Below are 17,163 nucleotides of genomic sequence, written 5' to 3'. Positions count from 1 at the left end.
CAGTGAAGGATTTAATTCGGTTTGTTATCATTTTTGTTTGACAGGCAGCTGTTAATTTCTGTTAGATCGTTGGCTGGCTGGTTGTTCATCATTTCTAAATGGATTTAAATCTGCAAGCCTGTTTAAGGTTGTGTTTACAAGTAAGCATACTTGTACTTTGATAACTGCATTATTTAAAGATAAAGAAAAATCAGGAGTTATCTTGTGGTGCTCATAATATACAGTAGCCTAGGCTACCCGGGCTGGGTAACGTTAGGTGCGAATTTTGATTAATAATATGTTCTGTGGATAATAAATAATAAACGCCATGTGGAATAGCCGATTGCTTGACGTCTTTCCTGTTATTGTTATCCTGCAGTGTTAATTTAGTCGGATGACTGACGTTATTCATTGTCGGGAGTCACGACTTCTAGGTGATTTAAAGGGGACGGGGGCTGTGTCTGTCATGTGTGAGCTGCTGCAAACGGCTTTTAATTTTTGGTAACGCATGAGTACTCTAACGCGTTACTTTTATGAATAGGTAACGCTGTATCATAACTGATTACTTTTAATTGATGGTAACGTTGTAAACCTAACTAACTACTTTCCAAAGTAACTATACCCAACACTGTTTAACAATAAAGCAATTTATTATCAAACCAAATAAACAATTCAAAGGAAACCGAAGTTTAGGGGGATAATAGAATACACGCGTGTGGTTATTAAATACACAAATATAGCAAAGGATGATTAATGAGAAAATAAAAAATGTACAAATGACAAAGTTGGGAGAAGTGAGGGCAAAGCTAGCCACCTCTCATTCCAAGTCGACGGTCTTTATACTCTCGTGAGTTACTCAAGGACTGAATACAACTGTTGCCTTATTAACATCTGCGCTGTGTAGCAGAGCTAGCAGGGGGAAAACAGGCAGGCGTAAACACCTCCCCCACAAAAGTATTCCTCTAAGGAATGCAAAAAAAGAAAAAAAATTGAATTTCGCCATTGATCCCACTCTACTTGGTTCCTGATTCCCACTTGCTGGGCCCTAAGAGACAGGATAGAAAAAGAAGAGAGAAGGAAAAAAGGCAAGACAAATATTTACAAGCTCACGCTCGGGATAGGGCAACAGCAATAATATTTTCACTGCACCGAATGTGTTTAATGTCAAGAGAGAATGGCTGTAAGAAGAGACTCCACCGCATTATCCTCTGATTACGATCCTTCATCCGATGTAAAAACACCAATGTTTATGGTCAGTATAACCACAATTGGACTTGCAGATGATCCCCAGATAGACTTCGAAGTGTTGGATAGCTAAAACAAGAGCAAGCGCCTCCTTTTCGACAACGTAATATATACGTGCTGATGGACACTGAACTTTTTTGAATAATAACAAACTGGATGTTCTAACTCCATCTGGACGTTTCTGTAGGAGAACAGCTCCGGCTCCAGTGTCGCTAGCATCGACAGTTACACAAAAAGGTTGAGAAAAATCTGGTGCAACAAGCACAGGAGCACTAGCCAACAATGCTTTGGCTCAATCAAATGCCTGTTGGGAAACAGTGGTCCAGTTAAAAGATACCTTAGTACTTACAAGATCAGTCAAGGGTGCTACAAGGGATGCAAAGTTAGGGAGAAACCCACCATAATACCGGTCATTCCATAAACCTACGAAATTCCTTGCGATTTGAAGGCACTGGAAATGCAACAAATCGACTCAGTCTTAGCTTCAATGGGGCGGACATGTCCATTTCCTACTATTTTACCCAAATAGGTAACTGTAGCTTTCCCAAATTCACATTTTGACAAATTTAAAGTTAAAGAGGCCGCAGTCAAATGAACAATTAACTCCCTTATTTGGGCTTAGTGATCTGACCAAGATGAACTGTACAAAACCACGTCATCCAAATAAGCCTCAGAGTCAGACAATCCAGACAACACCTTGTTTATAAGGCGCTGGAAAGTAGCTGGAGCATTTCGAACAGACCCCACTCTATCCACACAATCATCTATGTGGGGTAAAGGATTAGTGATGGAATTAAGCTTGCGATAGTCTGTGCAAAATCTTTAAGATCCATCGGGCTTATTTACAATGAGACAAGGTGAACTCCAGACACTAAAGCTGGGCTCAGCTAAGTTGTTGTCTAGCAAGTAAGTCACTTCTTTGTTCAACAAGTCCCGTTTCATAGGGTTTACCCTATACGCATGCTGTTTAATTGGTAAAGCAGACCCCACATCAATATCGTGTTCAATGACGGTAGTGCAACTAGGCACATCAGAAAACAAGTAAGGAAAAGAATCCACCAACTGAAGAATGTCAGTTTTCTCAGACTGAGATAGATGCGGTAAATGATGAACCAATTTTGGATACATTTCAGAATTAATTCAATCGTCCTTCAACAACCCCTCGAGAAGGACCGTGAACACAATCATCCCCATACAATTCAAAGAGGAACTCTCTGAAGAGGAAATCCCCTCCTCACTCGAATGTGAAGAATCGTCTGGCACAGCTGTTACTAAGCCCACAGAAGATGCAGGAGAAAAATAAGGTTTTAAAAGATGTATATAGCAAACCTGTACTCCTTTGCATCGTTCTGGGGTTTTCAAGAGATAATTCTATCCAGAAAGGCATTTGAGGACCAGATATGGACCTGCAAAACGGGCTTGAAAAGGGTTAATTACGAGTGGAAACAAAGCTAAAACTTTGTCTCCAACATCAAATTTCCGATCCACTTGCTCGTTTGTTAAACAACCTCTTCATCTTACACTGTAACTTCCCCAGTTTTCTCTGAGCAATTGCTCGAGCCTCATAATGCAAACCACTCACAAAATCCAACACATTTTGGGAGGGTTCAGAAGGAATCCAGTTGTCAGCTAAAACTGCAGTAGGACCACGAACTTCATGACCAAATACCAAGTCATTTGGACGAAATCCAATGCTCTCTTGAGTAACCTCTCTAACTCCCATAAGCAACCAAGGCAGCCCCTCCTCCCAATCAGACCCAAGCTCCACACAGTATGACCGTAACAAGGACTTTAGGGTCTGAGGAAATCTCTCGAGGGTCCCTTGACTCTGAGGATGGTATGCACTGAAAATATGATGACTGATTTTCAGTTGTTACAAAGCCTTCGCAAACTGACGGCTCATAAAATTAGAGCCCTGGTCAGACTGGATAACTCCAGGAATGCCAAATGTTGACATAAAGGCAGCTAAAGCTTTGAGAATGGATTTTGTATTGATGGACCTAACAGGATATACAGCTGGATACCAGGTAGATAGACACATAACTGTAGATATAAATGATATAAATGACCAGATTTTGATCTAGGTAAAGGACCTACGTAATCAATTTGCAAATACTCAAATGGTTTTGATATAGCTTGAATAGGTTGGAGAAGAGCCACAGGGATTTTCTGGTTTGGCTTACCAGTGAGTTGGCACACATGACAAGTTCTAATATATTTTTGCCACGTCCCTTTTTAAACCAGGCCAAAAGAACCTGCGTTGCAATCGATCATATGTTTTCCTCACCCCCCATATGTCTAGCCACTCCATCATGAGCTAACCCGACCACAGACTGTCTGAATTTAAGAGGAACTACCACCTGAACATAACCTTAGTAATGGGTTCAGATTCACTGACCCAATGTCTCAGCAACATCCATCTTTTAGGAAGTAGCAAGAAGGTAGCAGAGTCTCAATATCTTCCTCAATACAAACCATTGAGAACAAAGGTTTAAGTGTTATATCAGCTAACTGTTCTTGAATCAGGTTCTCTCTAGAGACATGAAAAATAGAGGATAAAAGATCCTCTGATACTTCTTTCTCCTGAGAGAAATACTCAGAAAATAAATCTGATGATTCAGAAATGGTGTTATCTGCCAAGGTCATACCAAATGGTTCTTTAACTGTCCCTCCATCAATCTGATTTGATGGAACAAAACTACCCCCATCTACAGCATCCTCAGAATGAACGAGTAACGGTTTCCCCACGGTTACCTTACTGTCAGAATGTAGATCAAGTTCACCTTCACACAGTCGGTCAGCTTTAAGTTGTTTTCCTCTGGCTCGGGTGACAGCACAGGAAGGAAACACATGGGGAAATCTCTTCCCACATTCATCATGAATGTCTGCAGACATGGGTGTGGAAACAACAACAGCAGATGGTACAGATTCTGATGTACCCCAGACATTTTCTGGAGCAAGATCGTTCCCCAAGATAAAAGAAACCCCTGGCACAGGAAGGGAAGACCGTACTTCAACAATTACGCCACCAGTCACAAGAGGTAAGATGTACCTTGTGTAAGGGAACTTTTAAGAAAGTAATTTCTATCCCCCTAATTAACACATCCTTCCCAGTCGCAGCCTGACCGGAGAGTGTAAGAACTCCCTCTAGCAGAAATCATTGAGAAGCTCCAGTGTCTCTCAGAATCTTCAGAGAAACTTTTCCTTCCTGTCCTGGCAAAGACACACTACCGTTAGTAATAAATGGAGCATACTCCGTATAATTATAGCCCGTTCCTAATCTCAGAATTCTGTTGGTGAACATGAACCTCCAGTGGTTCAAGTCCAACCAATCCAACTGGCTTAGCAGACTTCTTTAAAGCATTACATTCGGAGATTTTATGTCCTACCTTGTGACAGCAAAAGCAGATCACTTTACCTTTCTTCTCTGATAAATCCAGACTTGTCACAGGGGGCACACCTGACACCGTATTTGATGTAATCACTGGAGGCATCCACCTATTCTGAGATAACCTTCTACTGGGATCACCTAAACCTCTATCAGGAAAAGAAACTCTGTGAGTGAGAACAAATTCATCAGCCAACACCGCTGCATCAGCTAATGTAAGAGCCTTCTGCTCATTCAAATAAGTAGACACAGACCCTGGTACACAGTTTTTAAATTCTTCTACAATAATTAATTCCCTTAACTGGTTAAAGGTTTCTACTTTCTGAGACTGACACCACCTTGTAAACGTAATCTCTTTTTCCAGAGCAAATTCAACATAGGTTTGTCTTTCAGGTTTTTTATAATCATGAAATCGTTGGCGATAAGCCTCCGGTACTAACTCATAGGCTCTCAAAATGGCTATTTTGACCCGTTTAAAATCTACACTCTCTTCTTCAGAAAGAGAAGAAAACACCTCCTGAGCCTTCCCTATCAAAACACACTGCAGAAGCAGAGTCCAGTCTTCTTTTGGCCACTTTAGAGAAGAAGTAACTCCTTCAAAATGGGCAAAATACTTGTCCACATCACGTTCACAAAATGGGGGAACCATCTTAATGTTTCGACCAACGTCAAAAGAAAAATGCACAACCTTAACAGATTTTGAAGCTCCAGCTTTTTTTTACTTCCAGTTCAAGTTCAAGCTTCCTCATCTCATGCTGTCGATATTCACGTTCACTTTCACGTGCATACTCTTACTTTTTCAGCTCAAATTGTGTACGCTCACGCTCCTGTTCAAGCTAAATTTTTTTTAACTGAAGACGTTTTTCCCATTCCCTATCTTCTAATCTTTTAGTACCTTCAAAACGATATTCTCTCAGTTTCAAACTGTGTTTGTTTCTCTACAGACATTAAATCTCTCTCAAGTGGATGCACTACCCCACCAAAACTAGCTTCATCTCCTGCTACCAGAATTCCTTTGGCTATCAACTGGCTTTTAACAGCCTTTAACAAATCCTCCTTGCGCTTCTTATCATTGCTAGTCAAAATGATCGCTTGACTCTCTGCGATTTCTAAAAGTTGTTCTTTGGTGCACCTATCTAGAAACTTCTCAGAAAGTTTTACATTCAATCCCTGAATGGAAGTCATCTTGAACTAGTTTAATACAAAATGAAGATTAGTTAATAAGTTGACCACAATAAAACCAAATAATTCTGATAAAACACTTCCAAAACCAATGTCAGAAAACAGCCTAAGCACAAATGATTATTCAATTATTACCTATCTCAATCCACTATAACACTAGAAACATCATAAAGATCAAGTGAATTAATAAGCCCAAGACATAAATCCTGCTTTTATTATTCAAATTAATCACACAGACATTAATCACACTTAACGTCACTGCAACAATTTCAGTGTTATAAGGAGGACAATAAATGCACAATTGCAGTGCTAATTTACTTCAGTAAACCATTGATCATACTCATTAGATTACTAGGCTGTTACAAATTTATTTGCTTCATCGATCAGCTCTATTGTCCCCAACAGAAGATCGTTATGTAAACTAATTAAATTTCATATGTTAACCATTCTACACAATCATCTAATTCCTATATAAATTGGCAACTTAAACCACACGCGAAAAAATGCTCTTTGTAATAAGATGAAAAGGGGGGGGGGGGGGTGAAATGCTATTTCATGCATACTGAGTTTTTTACACTGTTAAAGAGTTGGATCCCCTGCTAAACATGGACAAAGTTTCAAAAATTAAGTTGTACGTTTGTTCCAAAAATACTCCTTCCGGTTTGTCACAAGTTTCGGAAAGTTTTTTTCGAGTATGGCTCTGTGTGACATTAGATGGAGCGGAATTTCCTTATATGGGTCCTAAGGGCACTTCTGCCGGAAGAGCACGTGCTCCCGTAGAGCACAGCACTGAGAGCACAGACATTCACTGATCAGAGAGAGAGCGTCGCGAAATGTCACAAAATAAGTGTGTTTTTGGTTGCCAGGGCAAGACAACCCTGCACAGATTACCCAAAAAAAAAACAGCATTAAGGGACCAGTGGATGGAGTTTATTTTTACAGAGCATCAACGGAGTTGTGCAAGTGTTTTTGTTTGTTCCCTGCATTTCGAAGATGCTTGTTTTACAAACAAGGCCCAGTTTGACGCCGGATTTGCACATCGTTTATTTCTTAAGGATAATGCAGTCCCAACGAAAAAGGGTCACGATCGTGTGTTGGAACCGCATGCGGTGAGTAAAACTGCTTCAAATATCTCTGTGTTGTTAACTTAGCTATTAGCGCGTAAGCACATCAAGTAAACAACATGCGATGTTGTCATCAAACTGCACTTTCCACAAAAAAAAAAAAAAAAAAAAAAAGACGACATAAAGTGGAACTTTCATTTTCCAAAACCGCTAAGCAAATATATACAGTTTCAGTACATACCACATAAAGACGTCATTGCTGCTGCTGGTCTTGTTAAATTTCAGCCTCTGGATCTGATTCTGGATCATAAATATACGCTGAATCTGACTGTTAGCCATGGTTTGTTTTGGATGTTTTTTTCCCTCACGGTAATGTCACAAACGCAAACGCTTCCAAATGCTCTCAACGCAAAAGCCTACTCGCGCTCGTGATTCTTTAGCTCCGCCCACACGTCACGCCTCCAGCCGGTCGTGTTTTTCCGGGAAAAATCGTTACAGACTATCTTTCTCTTATGAATATAATAAAACTAAAGACTTTTTGGAGTTATGAAGGATGCAGTACTACTCTATAGGTACTCAAGATTAACAGGATATTGAGTGAAAACGAGCATTTCACCCCCCCCCTTTAAACAAATCAGGGAGAAATATAAAGCTTTACATCTCCGATAAACCTGCCTGTTGAAACTATATCCTAGCTAGTCTACAAAGGACTGCCGGGCTCGAGGTGACTTGAAACGCTGAACCTCATAACAACCGTACTCCAAATGAGTTCAGCTGCGCGAGAAAAGCATACCCCCACCCAGGATTTCCTTCAGAAAACTCCAAATAAAATACAAAACAAAATCAACAAAACAACAAACAGTGAGCCGATGGAAGGACCGCTCACACACAGCCCAGCTGAAAACACTCTAACCGGAGTGAAAACTGACTCTTACAGAAATCCTGAAGAGACAATAAAAATACTCCCTCAGAAAAAGCTAAAAAAAATCTTGAATGAGGCCCCATTTTTATGTTAAGGCTGGCTCGTAGACCGCAACATAAAAGAGGCAGACAACAAATTATTTAACAATAAAGCAGTTTATTATCAAACCAAATAAACAATTCAAAGGAAACCGACGTCTAGGGGAAAAATAGAACACACGCGTGTGGTTATTAATGCAATTTATGCAGACCAGCAAGTCATGATTTAAAAATGGCCTGTTATTTCTAGGTTGTCTACTATAATGCTCCAAATACATTTTAAATTAAGAAGACAAAGAAAAAAGGAAATTTGGTCAATCAACATTCAAGAAAAAGGCCTTGAGCTGAATATTCTGTCTCTCTTTCAGTCTAATGATGAGCTGCTGCTGCTGGTATCAACTAATAAAATAAACTCTGTGCAGCACTGAAACATCATCTACCTTTGCTGTTTTTATCCAGTGTATAATCAGCTCATTGCTTTTAAATATTAACATGCATAGCTATTGAAGCACATGAAGGATTGCATCACTAATATTTAATACACATATTGCCATCAATTTCTCAGTATCACAAAGATGATAAAGCACGGATGATCTGCTCATTCTCCAGATCTTCTCCCCCAAACTCATCAACATCCTGGGTTTGAAAGATTCTCCTCTGGGCATTTATTTAACCTGAGTATACGTCACATCACTAGATCCAGCACCTGAGAATATAGAAATGAAATTAAAAACAACAACTTTCATTTTTGCTTATTTCATTTTATTCTTAGATTGTCAATGATGCTTGTAGATGCAGTTTTCAGTGTCTCCTTGTGAACTGTGACTGATGTTTTTACTTTAACACTCACCTTGATGGGTCCCCAGGTTCAGTTTAGAGTAAACAGTGTCAGAAACTTCACTGGTTTTCTCTAAAAGATGAAATAGTTACATTAATATCACTATTGCTTACTGTGTGCTCAACAGTGATATGAAATACAATATGATTATAATATCTCAACAGCTTCTACAGAGAGAATAACATAATTAATTATTTACCAATTTACCTTGAAATCAACATATTGCAATGACCTTTATGGATCAGGTGGATTTCACAGTGAACAGACACAAACAGGTGTTCAGAGAAATACTGTAGTGTTTGTGTTGGTTTACTGATGTGAGAGAAATTAAAATCAAAGGAGTTTTTTACCCCAGAGGTCTTTAGCTCTGCTACACTGCTGTCATGATCATTAAACCATTGTATCAGTTTACCTTTGTTTTCTTTATTTTTCTTCTGTTTCCCTGAAGATTCGTGTTCAATCTCAGCGTAGGTGACGTCAGTAGGTCCACTAACACTATCTACAGTGAACAACAACAACAACACCAACAAAGGAATAAGACATTTGTTTTTAATGACAGTGAAATAAAAAACAAAAACAAAGATCCTGTAGATTTGAGTATTTAGAAAATAACTACTGCCTTAGTAAATGATCGACATGACAGAAGTACTTTATGTAACATTATTAATTACCTGTGCTGAAGTCTTTATTAATTGTTGCATCAACAGAGTCATAAATATGAGCAGTTCCTGTAATAAATTGATGCATGGATTAATTTGCAATAATAATGAACATTTTGTCTTATTTAACCCCACAGAAAACAGTTAATAAAGCATTCAGCTAAAAATCTATTGTGCTATTAACACTCTAAATTACATATCATATGTTTTGTTATCCATTACTTAAAATGAAATAAAATCAAATTACATCGTATTGAAATATAAATGTCAGTCACACAAATATCATATTGCACTTTATAAATGATTTAGTCAGATCTGTCTTGTTAGTTGAAAGTTATTTCTAAGTGTCTTCAATCACAGCTTGTGTTTATTTATGGTTAACAGGTAAAGACTGACCAGACAGCAGAGTATTGTATCCCGCTTGACTCTGGTTCTGTTCTGATGTCTGACTGCTGTTCTGCTGTTCACTGACTTTAGACGGAGACTGAGATCTTACACCTGAACACACAAGGATTATGTAAGTTTTAAAATCAACGTTTAATCTCCTTCATGCATACATGTTTGAGAGTGACAGAGTTTAGCATTGTTGGGAACTGATTACTTTTGATTACTTTTTGATTACTTTTCTAAATTTCTAATGAATGTTTATTTTCAACTGTTTATAATTTTTTTCAAACATTTACACCATGCAGGTTTAACCTTACAGTAGTGCTCAATACTGTCAGACTTTCACAATCCTTCATCACTTGAATTGAGATGATCACATTTGAACACATCCACCACAAAATCAAAGACTTTAGTACTGTCTTACTTTGAGATTGATTGACTTTGAAGTTTAATGCAGTTTTAAAATTATAAGAAATTCTTTACTGATACTGTTTTTGAAATCTTTTCATAATTACAGGAAACAATGGTTTGAAAAAAAAAATTAAAAAAATAATGATCAATAAAAATGAAAACACTGCTAGCTAGCTTCAGTAGGCCTATGTGTAGTAAAGGAAACTGCATGTCTTTGCCATTCATTTCCATGAGGGGCTGGGAAAATAAAATTCTGACAGGGAAATCTCAAAACTCAAACAAACAAATTCTGAAACCCTACATGTACAACCTTATTTTTTGGACCTGACATAAAAAAGGTTTAAATCTTTAGGCTAGGGACATGCAAAATAATTAAAAGTTCTCTCCTGAACTGCTCCTTCACTTCCATTTTTCTCTTCAGTCTCTTTATTTTGGCCTGATTTCTCTCGCTCTCATGATTTTAATACTTAAGATTTAACAAAACTATACTTTTTTAAATTGCCTACATGTCAAAATTAGTACATCATTACAATATATTTATAGAAAAATCCTAATACTGAACATGAATCATTATAACCCCCACTATAAAATTAACCATGCTTTTATTATAGTAAAAGTACAGTAATAATGTTTTATTATTATTATTATTATTATTATTATTATTATTATTATTAGGGTGAATACTGGTAAAGTGGGACACTTTCTGATAATTTATATTCTGCATACTTTTTTATTATGATCCAAATGTCTTAGCCACTCATATGATACTATTATAAATAGCATAGGAGCTCTACTAATCTATAGACAATAAAAAAGAAAGAAAAATTAAACACAGGATGGATGACTCTTCCTCAAACACACAATGACCCCAAACCACATTTTTCAAGGCGCTACTGTCAAACTGGGACACCTTTATTGGCAAACTGGGACACTTGAAACACATTCAGTTGTTATTCAAGTGTAGGCCTTATAAATTAAATACACAATAACAATATAAACAACAATATAAACAATAACAACAATAATATAAACATCACTTTTTTAAAGAAGGGGTGCAGGTACAGCAAATTCAACCCACCCCCTCCCTCACCTGCCCACAACATTTTATATTGGGTTAAATTTATTTCATAAAAATGTTAAAAAAATTAAATAATAACCTTCATTAACAGAGAGAGCTGAAATTTTGTATATATCTTAAGTAACCCGCTCTGTCTAGTCTGTCGGTCTCCGTGTCCTCTTTGCTTCGTGATTTTTCTGTGCGTGAGAAAATGGATGTGTGGCGTGAGAGCGTGTGAAAAGTGTTAATTGCGTGTGTCTCACGGTGAATGTGTCAGAGCTGGCATAGTTTAAGTCAGTCTTTGTTGAAATATCTAGCTATCTAACTAAATGTATGAGGGACATATAAAAAGGTAACTCTATTCCTCCATTAGAATGACTTGAATGGCTGTCCCAGTTTGCCGGCAATACCCTGTCCCAATTTAACAATATGCTATTGGCAAACTGGGACAGTGTCAAAATCGCATAAAAAACCTCCAAGAAGATTAATATGAATGTGATTTTTAAAAATTCTGATTCACCATTACATCCTATAACAAAATATGTAACAATTACAAATGATCCATGAGTTGTTTTATTTTTATAACCTTAACATTATTTATCTCCGAATGCTGTCATTTTACTTACCATCACAGTTCACTGCAAGGTTGTTAAATATGATGTGCCACACCCCGGAAGCGATGTCATAGCCACAGAATTTTAATTTTTTTTTTAATCACATACTTGCTACTGATGAGCTCAGTATTGATTTTTAGTAAAAGAAACATATCCATGTAAAGATATAAATTATTAAGCTTAACTGTCCCACTTTACCCATTGTCCCACTTTACCAGTATTCAACCTATTATTATTATTATTATTATTATTATTATTATTATTATTATTATTATTATTATTATTACCATTACCATTACCATTTGTATTTATTTTTAAATGAACTGATTTATAAATATTTATTTTCTTTTATTTGTGGTTACCATAGTTTAACAATAGTAACCATTGTCTTTGGATTCATAGTAAAATCATGTTAATTTACATAAGAGTTGTGTTGTTGTCTGTCCTAGCTCCCCCTTAACCTATTAAAATGAGTAATTAAATTGTAATATGTCAGAAGATGAACCTTTGTTGTTTCTGTAGCGCCACAAGAGGACCAAGAAGACGATCAGAAATGTCAAAATCAGTCCTGCAGTCACTCCAATTATCATGGGATTGAGACCATCAGATTCTGATGTTGTGGAGGAAGCTGAGATACATAGATTTTACATTTAGATGAGTTCTGTAAATGATACAGAAATATTTCAGTAGTGTTTATTGATGTACAGTCTGACCTCTGACTGAGATCCAGCTCTTGGGTGACTCTCCTCTCTCTGGGTGTTTGCAGTAGTAGAAACCCTCATGTGACTTTGAGACAGTAGAGATGATCATCTCTGTAGTTTGATTCTGGATGAGTGATCCATCTTTATAGAAATCAGCTCTGAGGATTGGTGGAGTTGAATGTTTATATAAACAGCGTAGAGTCAGAGAATCTCCTTCAGTCACAGGATGAACAGGACTCTCCAGAATCATATCAACTACACAAACAGAGGAAATGTGTGCTGATAGTAAATAGTATATAGCAACTATATGATAACACATATTTAATAATAATAATAATAAAAATCATCGTCATCATAATATCAATAACAATAATATTAATACAGATTACAGTTTTTCTTAAATTTAAAATTTTCTTACAAAACAAAATTTTTGGTATCTTTTACCCACTTTTAGTGCAGACTAATGCTTTCTGATTTTGTTTAATCAACAGTTTTGTGTACTGCATTGTAAATTAAAATAATGCTAATTAAAAAATCAGAAATGAAAAAAAAAATAATAATACAGAAACAGACTCACGGTGTACAGTGATATTAACAGGCTGATAGCTATCTCCAGATTCAGACTGACACCAGTACACTCCAGTGTATGATGGGTCAGTGGACATGATTTTACACGTAGATCCTTTTTGTGATCCCCAGCGTGATAGTAAACAATCTTCCAGACCCCAATTGTCTTTGTATCTTCTCACTGTCCATCTATCAGAGTTACTCTGGTCCTCACAGCTCAGAGAGAGAGAGATCAATGTGAAGTGTTGAGTTCTGCTGGGACTGATGATCAGAGAGACTGGAGGAGAAACACCTGAGAAGACAATTACAGTCTGGAAATCAAGTCAAAACTGTTTTATTGATTTAACACTCTCTACACTGTTTCAAAACAAAATAACATATTTGTAAATTTTTTGTAATTATGCCATCAGCAAGCAAACCAAAAACAACTGAGACAACTTCACGAATTGTTAGTTCTGGAGGAAAAAACCTTCAGAGAAACCATTATTATTACATTTTTTATTATATTTAATCCACCATTATCTCAGTCAGTCGATTACATTATTGTTAAACTCATTATTACACTGAAATAATGAAAATGTCTGTGCCACCCCGAGATGCTGCTTCCCCCTTCCTCCACCGTTGTTTTAATCTCTGCTAGAAGAAAAAGCATCTTTCTCCATTGACACAATTCAGTAGTAACCTTGTATTACGACAGAATAAAATTTCATAACAAATCAAGCACATAAAAGATCAAGTAAAATTTCAGGAGAGTCTCATTTCATTCAGAGATTCAGTCTGAACTCACCAGTGACACATAGTGGTTGTTCGTTGCTGTAGTGTGTGCTATAGACTGGTTTTTCTCTCTCTGCGCTGCACACATAAACTCCTGTGTGATTTAGAGCAGCAGAACTGACCGTGTAGTTTCCTCCAGCTCCTCTGCTGCTGTCTGAGAGCAGCTTATAACGATTTCTGTAATCTGTATAAAGTGAAAGTTTAGAGTTACCTCAAGAAATGATTAGTTATATTTACATGAGACTTTTAAATGACCTTTATCTGTATAATCAGTATTATTAAGACTAGTTTATGCGTTTGATTTTTAATCTCTATAATTTTTGTGATGAAACCAGTTCACTCAGATATTATCACATGAAGCACATTATATCTTACCTGATGAAGCAGTTCGAGTGAACCAGCTGAATGCCCAGCCTGTAGAGGAGTCTTTAACCTCACAGATCAGAGTCACTGAATCTCCTTCGGTCAACCACTTCTGTGGAGAAACACTTAAAACTGGTCTGGGTTTATCTGAAATACAGAAATCACTCATTAATAACATGTTAAACTTGTGTGTGTTTATGAAGAGATGATCAAACTTACCTGATACTGTCAGTGTAACTTCATCACTGATGTTTGATGTTCGTGATCCTCCTATCTCTGCTCCATAACAGGAGTATTTACCTGCAACAGACTCAGTAACAGAACTGAATGTGTGATCCTGTTTTTTACTGAAAACACTGTCTGAACCGTCTTTATACCAGCTGTACTTCCAGCTAGAGACTCCTTCACCATCAATGTCACATCTGAGAGTGACTGTCTCTCCTCTGAATACATGTTGATCGGGTTTAATGCTCACTTTGGCTTTTGGTCTTTCTGTACAACGACAACAATTCACAATGAAAATAATGTGCAGTTTTTACTATATGATCGGTTACTTGATTGTAAAACACATGCTAATTCAGGTTAGACTCTAAAGCTGTTATAATAACTGATTCAGCATTGTGTGAATTATTTTCATTGTGTTCTCTGAGCAGTTCATTATTTGATGAAAATACTTGCCATATATTGTAACTGTTAGTGGTTCACTGTAATTTGTGTAAAGTCCTCTTCTTTGTGCTCTGCACCTGTACTCTCCTCCATCAGAGACTATCACTGAATTTATTGTTTTAGTTGCAGCTTCAGTAGATTCATTGTTTGAGTCTTTTCTCCAGATAAACTCCCATTCATCCCATGACTGATTCACCTCACATCTCAGAGTAACTGAGTCTCCAGTGAACAATGAACTCTGTGGCTCAACAGTCAGAGTTGGTTTGGGAATATCTGGACATATGAAGTCAATGAGAGATGTGAAACCTTTACTATAGAATTCAATTTAAGTTTATTTAAATAGCACTTTTCACGATAAAAATCGTTTCAAAACAGCTTTACTGAAAATTTGGTTTCTACAATATATTTAGAAGTAGCTTGTCAGTGGTGACTGTCAAATTGAGATACAGCAATAATTATGTTGCAATCAAACTTGTAGCAAAATTTTGAAGATATTGTCTTACTGATAGAGCTTCTTGATTTCACAGTAAATGAAATACAGCTGTAATCACCAATTACAGCGTCAACATTCAGCACAAAGGTTTAAAAGACAACAAAGAGCAGAGAGCACCCAAGGAAGGGTTTAAATTCACAACTTTTAGTTTAATAGCCCAGAGCCAAACAAGCCGCAGCTATAACAAAAATCAAAGAGACAAACCATTTACTGAAGTGTTGTGCAAGCTCAGAATTTTCTACTAAAATTCAAAATGGCAAAGAGGCCGAACATTGGAAAAACTGGCGTAATTTCTGGCCAATAGGTGGTGCTCTCACCAAACAAAGAATCAATAAGGCTTATCCACCTTTTTCCTAAATGCGGGAGCCTATTGGTTGAGACTTCCGTTTCATTACCCGCTATAGGTAAATAACGAAGAGAATAACAACATGCAGTAAATTGTAAAACTGTTTGCAGTACAAACCAGTGTGTCCATAATTAAGATAACAGATTAAAATAATATGATAGGACACATCAATTGTCAATATCAAACAGCAAAACAAACTGTTTTGTACAGGTAAAAATGAGACCGGAAGCTAGACCCATAGAATTTACAAATGGCTGCGCCCAAGGTGGATGAAGTTTATTTCTGTAAATACAGGGTCACCTGAAGGATTTCAGCTGAGGTTATACACAGTGACAGGTTTTGTTGTTGTTTTAAATGAAGATGTCTCTAGACACATATATAAAAAATTATAACAACAACAATAATAATAATAAATAAAACACAGTTTACCCTGAAAAAGAAAGAAAGAAAGAAAGAAACGTCTCTAGGTTACGTATGTAACCCTAGTTCCTCGAGGGAACGAGACGCTGCGTCAAAAGTGCTTTGGGGAACGCGCCCAGCGTGCGCGACTCTGAATATCGTGTGAAATCAGACCAATGGAAGAGCGTGACGTCACCGGCGGAGTGACGTAAGCGACCAGGAAGCTATAAAAGCAGGTGCCACGCAGCTGGCGTCAGCTTCGAGTACCAGCAAGTGCCGGCAGGGGTGCCAGGGGTATGGCTCCGAGACGCAGCGTCTCGTTCCCTCGAGGAACTAGGGCTACATACGTAACCTAGAGACGTTCCTCTTCAGGAACTCGAGCTGCGTCAAAAGCGCTTTGGGGAACGAGTACCAACGCCGCCAGACTACCAAACGCCTGCCTAGTGTGTATCCGAAGAGCACAGCTTAGGTCAGGAGGACTGAAGCGCCTGGAGTGACTGGCATGTCTAGGCCATAGAATTTGACAAACATGGAGGGCGTGGACCATCCCGCAGCGTTGCAGATGTCCAGCATGGATACACCTGCTAAGAAGGCCTTGGAGGCCGCCATACCCCGAGTAGAGTGAGCCTTGGCTCCCGACAGCGGGGGACGACCAGAGGACTCATAGGAAGCGTTCATAGCCTCAACTATCCAACGACTGATAGTCTGCTTAGAAGCAGGAAAACCCCTCTTGGGGAGACCGTAGCATATGAGCAATTGATCGGTCTTTCTCCACAGGGCAGCTCTGTGGACGTATGCGTCCAGCGCTTTAACTGGACACATACAATTTAGCTTCGCCTGGTCGAGCTCCCGAAAGGGAGGAGGACAGAAGGCCTGCAGTATGACAGGTTGTGGTGTAACAGAGGGAACCTTAGGAACATATCCCGCTCGAGGGTATATGAACGCTTTAGTCATACCTGGTGCAAATTCAAGATAAGTAGGGGCCACAGAGAGGGCCTGAAGGTCTCCTACTCTCCGCAGAGAGGTGATAGCCAACAAAAAGGAGGTTTTAAGTGTGAGATGTCTGTCTG

General features: G+C 37.9%; 1 protein-coding gene across 2 annotated transcripts in view; it reads right to left on the bottom strand.

Annotated features, from left to right (window-relative positions):
* Positions 1–7,916: 7,916 nt before the first annotated feature.
* Positions 7,917–17,163, bottom strand: part of LOC113075385 (B-cell receptor CD22-like) — a 50,376-nt gene continuing 41,129 nt past the window's right edge. The window contains exons 4-14 of one of the 2 annotated variants that reach the window (XM_026248084.1): positions 14,409–14,681; positions 14,202–14,336; positions 13,840–14,010; positions 13,063–13,344; positions 12,498–12,740; positions 12,290–12,412; positions 9,712–9,813; positions 9,328–9,384; positions 9,069–9,155; positions 8,669–8,728; positions 7,917–8,524 (exon numbers count right to left, since the gene is read on the bottom strand). In XM_026248084.1, coding sequence (XP_026103869.1) covers positions 8,484–8,524; positions 8,669–8,728; positions 9,069–9,155; positions 9,328–9,384; positions 9,712–9,813; positions 12,290–12,412; positions 12,498–12,740; positions 13,063–13,344; positions 13,840–14,010; positions 14,202–14,336; positions 14,409–14,681 — 1,574 coding nt within the window. In that variant the 3' untranslated portion in view covers positions 7,917–8,483. The remainder of the gene's footprint in view (positions 8,525–8,668; positions 8,729–9,068; positions 9,156–9,327; positions 9,385–9,711; positions 9,814–12,289; positions 12,413–12,497; positions 12,741–13,062; positions 13,345–13,839; positions 14,011–14,201; positions 14,337–14,408; positions 14,682–17,163) is intronic. The other variant, XM_026248085.1, reaches the window with a different exon arrangement.

Source organism: Carassius auratus, unplaced genomic scaffold (assembly GCF_003368295.1).
Source record: "Carassius auratus strain Wakin unplaced genomic scaffold, ASM336829v1 scaf_tig00016998, whole genome shotgun sequence".
Lineage (NCBI taxonomy): Eukaryota > Metazoa > Chordata > Actinopteri > Cypriniformes > Cyprinidae > Carassius > Carassius auratus.
The sequence above is the reverse complement of the archived record's forward strand: the minus strand, read 5'-3'. Positions and strand labels throughout refer to the sequence as shown.